The sequence below is a fragment of the Galeopterus variegatus genome, unplaced genomic scaffold (assembly GCF_000696425.1).
Source record: "Galeopterus variegatus unplaced genomic scaffold, G_variegatus-3.0.2 Scaffold4422, whole genome shotgun sequence".
Taxonomy (NCBI): domain Eukaryota; kingdom Metazoa; phylum Chordata; class Mammalia; order Dermoptera; family Cynocephalidae; genus Galeopterus; species Galeopterus variegatus.
Genome location: NW_007730533.1, coordinates 166,240 through 174,570, shown reverse-complemented (window position 1 = coordinate 174,570; position 8,331 = coordinate 166,240). Strand labels below are relative to the sequence as shown.

Sequence of the window (8,331 nt, the reverse complement as noted above, 5' to 3'; positions counted from 1 at the left end):
TTTTTTTTGGACCGGTAAGGAGATCGCAACCCTCTGCACGGTGTGGTCCACACCACACTCAGCCAGTGAGCGCACCGGCCATCCCTATATAGGATCCGAATCCTTGGCTTCAGCGATACCAGCACTGCACTCTCCGAGTGAGCCATGGGGCCGACCCATGTGTCCACTTTTTATGTATGATTTGCTACATATTGTCATGTATCATTTGATACATTATTGTTAGCTTTACTAACTGAAATATTTTCTTATAAATCCAAAGAAAGTATTGATATCCCTGTTAGAAATGCATTTATTAAAGACAAATCCCAAAAAAAACCCAAAACTTTATTTTCTAAACTCTTAGTTACTCCTTTCTCACAATTTTTATTGAGAAAAATTGACAAGGTTTGACATGATTTCTAAGCTGCTTTGATAGCTCCAGCCCCTCAGGTTGCCCATCTGGGTCCAAATACTCCTCCAATTTTCATAATTTCAATTCTCAGCACTTTAGGCATATCTGGTTCATTTTCTTCATGTTTATTGGATGCATGATGGCAAATATAAAGTTTTGAGAAAAAGATTTAAAGTGGTTTATTTGAGTTACATCTTTTTTGAATCATCCAAAAATAACTGAACAAAGAGAATTGAGTGTTATCAAATTAAAATGTGCAGAAAGTTTTGTAAATTTTGCCTGAAACTCCAAATTTACTTTACATCTGTACAAAATCCAAGGTTTTCACAGAGATATTTTTCATTGAAATGTCAGTTTTAAAAGTCCACTAAAGCATCACAAACATCTTTGGACCACATTTTAGGTTCAATGCATTTAACTATATTTTTTTACTTTTTTCAGATCGTATTTCAGGTGTCATTCTGAAATAAATCATACAGCTTTGTGTGGTCAACAACAAATCTTAAAACTGAAGCCTTGAATTTCACTTTTTAAATAAATTACAGAAACCTTTCTAGTGACACTGCTAAGCTTCATTGATAATGGTTGAAATTCTAGACAATGTAGTTTTCTGCAAAGTTGTTTTTTCTTTTCAGTGAATGGGTTTTGAGTCTGAATGGCAAAATCATGCCATTATCGATCCTACTTTTTTTGAAGTCCTATTAAACATTCTTATCTGAAAAGTCTCAATTACTTTTAAACATACATTAGAGTGATAAATTCTTATATTACTTTCTAATTTTTCTGTCTGCTTTACCAACATACCTTTACTTAAAACAATTTTTTCCTGTAACTTTTTATTATCCAAATGCTTTATAATGTGAAAATGAATAATGACTTTTTAAACGTTTCCTCATTGACTACTGCAAATTTTCTCTACTTGACACCAAAACAACAAAACATGATTGTAGTTCAGATGAAACATTTAAGTATTAGATTTTCAACTTCTTTTTTTCCAGCTTTACTGAGATAGGACTGACAAATAAAAATTGTATATATTTAAGGCATACAATGTGATGATTTGATGTATGTATACATTGTGAGATAATTACCACAGTCAAGCTAATTAACATATCCATCACTCACATAGTTGGCTTTTTCTTTTCTTTTTTTTTTTTTTTTTTGGTTTATGCTAAGAATACTTAAGATCTACTCTTTGAACAAATTTTAAATATACAATAAATTATAATTCCATTATTATTAACTACAGTCACCATACTGTATCTTAGATCACCAGAACTTATTCAACTTATAACTGCAAGTTTGTACTCTTTGACCAACATATCCTTATTCCCTCTGTCTAGCCCCTGATAACCATTATTCTACTCTGTTTTTATGAGTTTGACTTGTTAGATTCCCCATATAAGTGAGATCATGCAGTATTTGTCTTTCTGTTTCTGGCTTGTTTTACTTAGCATAATGTCTCCAGGATTCTCCATGTTGTTACAAACGGCAGGGTTTCCCACCTTTTTTAAGCAGTCCCACCTCTGAGGATGCATCCAAAGGTGATAAAATCACTCACTATCTCAAAGCGATATCCACACTCCCATGTTCATTGCAACAATATTTTTCAACATTATTTTTCAACTTCTAATGAATGGCTTTTGAGCAGGATTTATATTTAACTTTTATAACACCTATTACCATAAGCTACCCATATATTTGTTTTAAAAATTTTGTCTGTTATGACAAAAATACAAATTATTTGCCATATTTTACAGTGAGCCCTACATTACAAAGCTGTGTCAGGTTTCTCTGATTTCTACAAGAATTGGATATTCCAGGGCTACAGCTCATTATGAACACCATTTCTTCTCTGTTCTCCCACAAATACAGCAGAGCACTGTTCACTGATATTTAATAGAAACATTAGGAAGCTTATCCAAGCTTTTCTTTTCTTTTCAGATGTTTCTTTTGTAGGTTTTATCATAAACTCTTGAACTTACAATTATCAAAACATCTCACACTTACAACTTACACACAAAAAAATACCATGCACAAATAATAAAAACCAAAGTAAATCTTAACTGTTTAAAACCAGAACCAACCTTGAAATTTGAGGATAATGAGAAACTGATACCTCTCCGATTTTGCAGAGCATTTCGTTAGCACACAGCCACACTGCTCACAGTGACACGAGCCAAATTGGCAGATAGTTCTGCAAATGTTTCTCAGCTGTTGCCCATGTAGCTAAGGTCATTGCAACATTCCACAGCAATTAGCTTGAAAGATTGAGTTTACATTGCAGTTTTTGTTAGTTAATTTTACTATAAGGACATTTGCCAGCCTCTGCCAAATATTTTTGGACTTCAGCAATGGGACAATTGTGCTGTTGCATACTGGCTGGATATTAGTCCTGGATTAAAGCAATAGGAGGTCATGGTTGCTTTTAACATGCAAGGACAGGCAACGTTTTTGAGAAGTGTTGAGGTCCAATAGGGAAGAGATAAAGGGCAGTAGTTGGAGGGGCAGTTGAGATGAGGAAGGGATTCCTTCAAAGGTGGAAGAAATTTTAGCATCCTTGCTTCTTAGTTAGGATTCTCCCCAAAGCAAGTTATGAGTCAAGGATTTGAGTGTAAATAGTTTATTTAGGATATAATCCCAGGAAACCCAATGAGCATCTGAGGAAGGGAAATGGGAAGGGAGGGTATAGATAAGTAGGCTTCTGCTCTCGGAAACTGAGGGACTGTCCCTTTAGGGATCCTTCAGAGACTGCAGAACACCCTCCAGAACTCTCCCAGTCACGAGAGAGGACATCAGGGATTCATTCAACAAGCCCTGTCCCTCGCTGGCCAGGGGTCACTCCTAGGGGTGTCATCTCCCAGGACTTTCACATTACCCCTGTGTGCAGGCTGAGCTTACCTCTGTGGCCAGATGAAACCCTCAGGGATAGAAATACAGGTGATAATGGCAAGAAATGGTCGGTGTGCTCGGGAGCTGTCCACCGAGCTGCAGGTGACATCCTGCCGGTGGACTGTGGGGGATGAGCGGCGTCTGCCCCAATGTGTTTTCTGGTGGGAATGATGTGGCAAACAGGGGAAAAGGGAAATCCTATTGCAGGTGAGAGTGGGGTTAATTGCTGCTGAATGTCTGAACCCAGAAAGGGCAATGGAGAGCTGGCCTTGGCCAGGACCGCGGACAGCTCCCCGGTTTCCTTTCTGATTGATCCAGGATGGCCATAGAAGGGGCAAATCTCACCCGGGTCTCCGAGTTCCTGCTCCTGGGCCTCTCGGAGGATCCCAAGCGACAGCAGCTGCTGTTCACGCTCTTCCTGAGCATGTACCTAGTCACGGGGCTTGGGAACCTGCTCATCGTCCTGGCCATCGCCACGGACGACCGGCTCCACACCCCCATGTACTTCTTCCTGGCCAACCTGGCCTTCGTGGACATCTGCTTCACCTCCACGACCGTCCCCAAGATGCTATCCAATCACGTGGCAGGACACAAAGGGATCCCTTACGCCGGCTGCCTGACCCAGATGTTCTTTTTCATCTGGTTCGCGGGCGTAGACAGCTTCCTGCTGACCGCCATGGCCTACGACCGCTATGCGGCCATCTGTCACCCTCTGCACTACGCCACGTCTGTGACGCCACAGCTCTGCGGCCTGCTGGTGGTGGCGTCCTGGACCGCCGCCTTCGGGAACGCCTTGACCCACACGGTCTTACTGACCCGCGTCTCGTTCTGCACCTGCAACCGGATCCCGCATTTCTTCTGTGATCTCAGCCCGCTGCTGCAGCTGGCCTGCTCCGACACGTTTCTCAACCATGTGGTGGTGTACACCGTGGGCGCCCTGCCGATCATCGCCCCCTTCGTGGGTATCTTGGTCTCCTATACGCGCATCTTTGCTGCTGTGTTGAGGATCCCATCGGCAGGAGGGAAGTGGAAGGCTTTCTCCACCTGTGGTTCTCACCTCTCTGTGGTGTCCCTGTTCTACGGGACGCTCATCGGGGTTTATTTCAGCCCCATGTCCTCCCACACGGCCCAGAAGGACACAGCTGCTGCAGTGATGTACACCGTGGTCACCCCCATGCTGAACCCCTTCATCTACAGCCTGCGCAACAGTAACATGAAGGGTGCTCTGGGGGCCCTTCTCAGCAGGAAGCCAGTTATCATTGGGTGGCCACAGAGTTGAGTGCCAATCTTAAACAACTCCTTTATATCACTTTCAGTTCATTTGTTGTCCCCCCTTCTCCGCGATTTCGCTTTCTGCAGATTCAGGTACCCACGGTCCACCATGCTCTGAAAATATTAAATGGGAAATTCCAGAAATGAACCATTAATAACTAATAATTTTATTATTCCAGAAATAAACAGTTAACAATTAATAATTTTATGATTCCAGAAATAAACAATTAATAAATAACGATTAACAAATAAACAATTCATAAGCTTTAAATTGTGCCACTGTTCTGAGCACTGTGATGAAATCCCGTGCCACTCAGGAGGTGACTCCTTTGTCCACAATATCCACTCTATACATACCCACCTTCTTGGTCATCAGATCAACTTTGGTGGTATAGCAATGACTGTGTTCAACTAATCCTTATTTGACTTAATAATTATTTGCCCCCAAGTGCAAGTGGAATGATGCTGGCAATTGGGATATGCCAGAGATGCCAGAAAGTGCTTCTTTAAAGTGAAAAAGTGAAAGTTCTTGATTTAATAAGGAAAAGGAGAAAAAAGTATGCTGAGGTTGCTAAGGTCTACGGTAAGAATAAATCTTCTATCCACAAAATTGTAAAGAAGAAAAAGAAATTCATGCTAATTTTGCTGTTGCATCCTAAACTGCAAAAGTTCCCATCACAGGGGCCGGCCCGGTGGCGCACTGCTACAGTGCGCCGCTTGGGAGCGTGGTGGCGCTCCCGCTGAGGGTTCGGATCCCACATACAGACCAGTTCCCGCTCACTGGCTGAGCGAGGTGTGGGAGCAACACTGAGGGTTGCGATCCGTTGCCGGACACGACAAAAGACAAAAAGGAAAAAAAAAAAAAAGTTCCCATCACAGTGCATGATACATCCTTAGTTAAGGTGGGAAAGACATTAAATTTGTAGGTGGAAGAAATGAATGGCACCGTGTTCTGATCAACAGTAGTTGGATTCAGTACTATCTGAAGTTTCAGGCATCTACTGGGGGTCTTGGAATGTATCTGCCATAGATAAGTGGGGACTAATTTATTTTATTCTTCCAACAACTATTTATTGAGCATCTATTACTACTTAGACATACTTTTAAGGGCTGAGGATACAGGAGAGAGCAAACAAAATCCCTGATCTTGTGGAGATTATACTCTAGCCTGAAGAACTCTTAAGGGTTAAAAAGAAGTGCTCTGGAAACCAGAGAAACCAGGATTCAAGTCCCACTCTGGGTTAAGGTTCAAGTTAAGCTGTTATCACAAAGAAACTCAAAAGGCAAAGGCTCAAAAGTCATAACCTTTTGCAGACTGGACTCTGTTTCCTTGACAACAGAGTTCCTTCAAAAAACTTAGTAGGCATCTGGTCTAGTTGCCTCTGGCTGTTTCCATTGCTAGAAACAACGTTCAATGTTCTTTTCTAGCCAGAGTTCTTATGTCTGTTTAATTTGCTTCCTTGAACTCCACCCATCTTTGTCACTCTCAGTTAATAAAGACTACCCCAAGGCCACCTAAAACAATAGCCTTGGGCAGGAGGCAAGAGCCCTACTTCTACTGTTTGGGAGACAGAAAGATATTGGCTCTTCCAATCTTGTGATGTTACTGACTCTGAAAGGTGCCAATTCTTGTCTAAGATCATCTATTTCTTGTAATTCTTCACTAAAAGCAGCAAGGAGCATCCAACTTACAGTAACATTCTTGCTCTTTCTAATCATTCTAGAAACACATGCTCAGTAGACACATGGTCTACCTTTTGGGTTGTCACAGATGGTAGTCTTATCAAATGTTGTTCTTTGTCATAACAAGGGTCACATGCTTTCCAATCTGAAATATCTGTGTCCTCACAACCAGACCACTAAGCTTATGTAACCAATTTTTCATATTTTGCAATGGCAGCACCCCACTTCTGGTACTAATTTCCATGTTAGTTCAAATTAGCTTAAACTAGATGGTTTAAACAACAGAAATGTATTGTCAGAGGCTAGAAGTCTGAGATCAAGATGTTGGCAGAGTTGGTTCCTTCTGAGGTTGTGAGAAAGAATTGTTCCATGTCTCTCTTCTAGATTCTGGTGGTTTGCTGGCAATCTTTGGTGTTTCTCAGCTAGTTGTTCTCTGCCTTTATCTTCACATGGTATTCTCCCAGTGTGTGTGTCTATCTCCAAATGCCCCCCTTTTTATAAAAGCACCAATCTCATTGGATTAGGGGCTCACCTTATTCCAGTATGATCTTTTCTTAACTATCCTATTTCCAAATAAGGCCACATTCTGAGATATTGGGGGTTAGGACTTCAACACGAGAATTTGGGAGAGGAGGGACATAATTCAACCCATAACATTTACTACAAAGAAAATAAAAGAACTCTAGTGGAGTATTGACTCAAGCAAGGTGGAACTTTCTCTCTCATGTAACAACAGAGTCCTAGACCAGTGAATGGATCTGCCCCACTCAGACACTCAGAGGTCTAAGTTTCCTATGTCTTGTCTCTTACTCATTTCCCAGGACGTTATTCTTGTCTATAAGATTAAAGCTGTGAACTCTGGATTACAAAAAATAATCAGAGAGCACAGGGGATTGAGCCCACTTTTTTTTAAATTTTGGCATTGAATATTTTATCTATTTATTTACCTTTTTTTAATTTAGTGGTTAGAAGGAAAATTGTTTTTTCAACATACAAACGAAGGAAAACATCACGAATTGAATTTAAAGTCAATTGATAAGGAATAAATTTAGCACACAAAGATTAACGTCCTTAATGCATAAAGAACTCAATTAATTAGAAAAATCTTAACAGAAATTTGGTGAAGGACATGAGTAGATAGGTCACAGATCCCAAAGAAACACACATGGCTAATAAACGCATTCTAAGATGTTCTTGCAGGCAGGAGCAGTGGCCCATGGCCCCTGCCACAAGACCCCAGGTGTGCTCCGTTGCTTGCCTGGTTGCAGGCAGGGGTGGGGCAGAGCCCACTATTTAGAAATTGCACACCTTGCTCTTCACATTCCATACTGAGTTACACCTGCCTGCAAAAGAGGCCAAGAAATGCAATTTAGGTGGTCAGCTATGTTGCTGGGCTGTGATTCTGTTATTGCAGAAGGAGGGAATGGATTCTGTGGAGATTTAGCCATCCATATTCCATCCCTTTATCCACCAAGTACATGAGAATGTGCTTCTTCCCACCATAATGCATTTATACCCCTCCCCAAATAAGGCAACCTAAAATCCCATCCTGTAAATGCACCCAGCTAAGGGTCGAAAATCAAGCAGGTCTGAATGTTTCTCTCACGATCCAATAATTTGTAAATTAAAGTCCATTTATCTGGCCTTCTCCTCACCCAAAGTGCAATATTAGACCAGTTGCAAGTTCTTAGGAATGATTAAATCTTGCTGGGCCAGATTTATTTTTAAAACTTCCTGCTTGGGTTCACCACCACATCACCAGCCCTGCAATAAATCCTCTAGGGACTCCTGCATCAGGAATCTGGAAAATTATAATCATTCATCTTACTAGCTATAGCTCTGTTCAAACTCTCTGTTTTTTAATAATTCAGTCTTGATCAGAGTTTCTAGGAATTTATTCACTTCATCTAGATGATCTAATTTGTTGACCAACAATTATTCATAGTACTCTCTTATAACCCTTTGGATTTCTGTAAATTAGGTTGTAATGACCCCTTTTTCATTTCTGACTTTACTTATTTGAGTCTTCTCTCTTTTTTTCTTAATCCATATAGGGAAAGGTTTATCAGTTTTGAGGATTTCATCAGAGTATC

At 40.8% G+C, this 8,331-nt stretch overlaps 1 protein-coding gene across 1 annotated transcript; it reads left to right on the top strand.

Moving 5' to 3' along the window:
- The first annotated feature begins 3,602 nt into the window (after positions 1-3,602).
- LOC103603074 (olfactory receptor 1361-like) lies at positions 3,603-4,562 on the top strand. Its single transcript, XM_008587551.1, has one exon. The coding sequence runs from the start codon at positions 3,603-3,605 to the stop codon at positions 4,560-4,562; it is 960 nt and encodes a 319-aa protein (XP_008585773.1).
- The last annotated feature ends 3,769 nt before the right edge of the window (positions 4,563-8,331 follow it).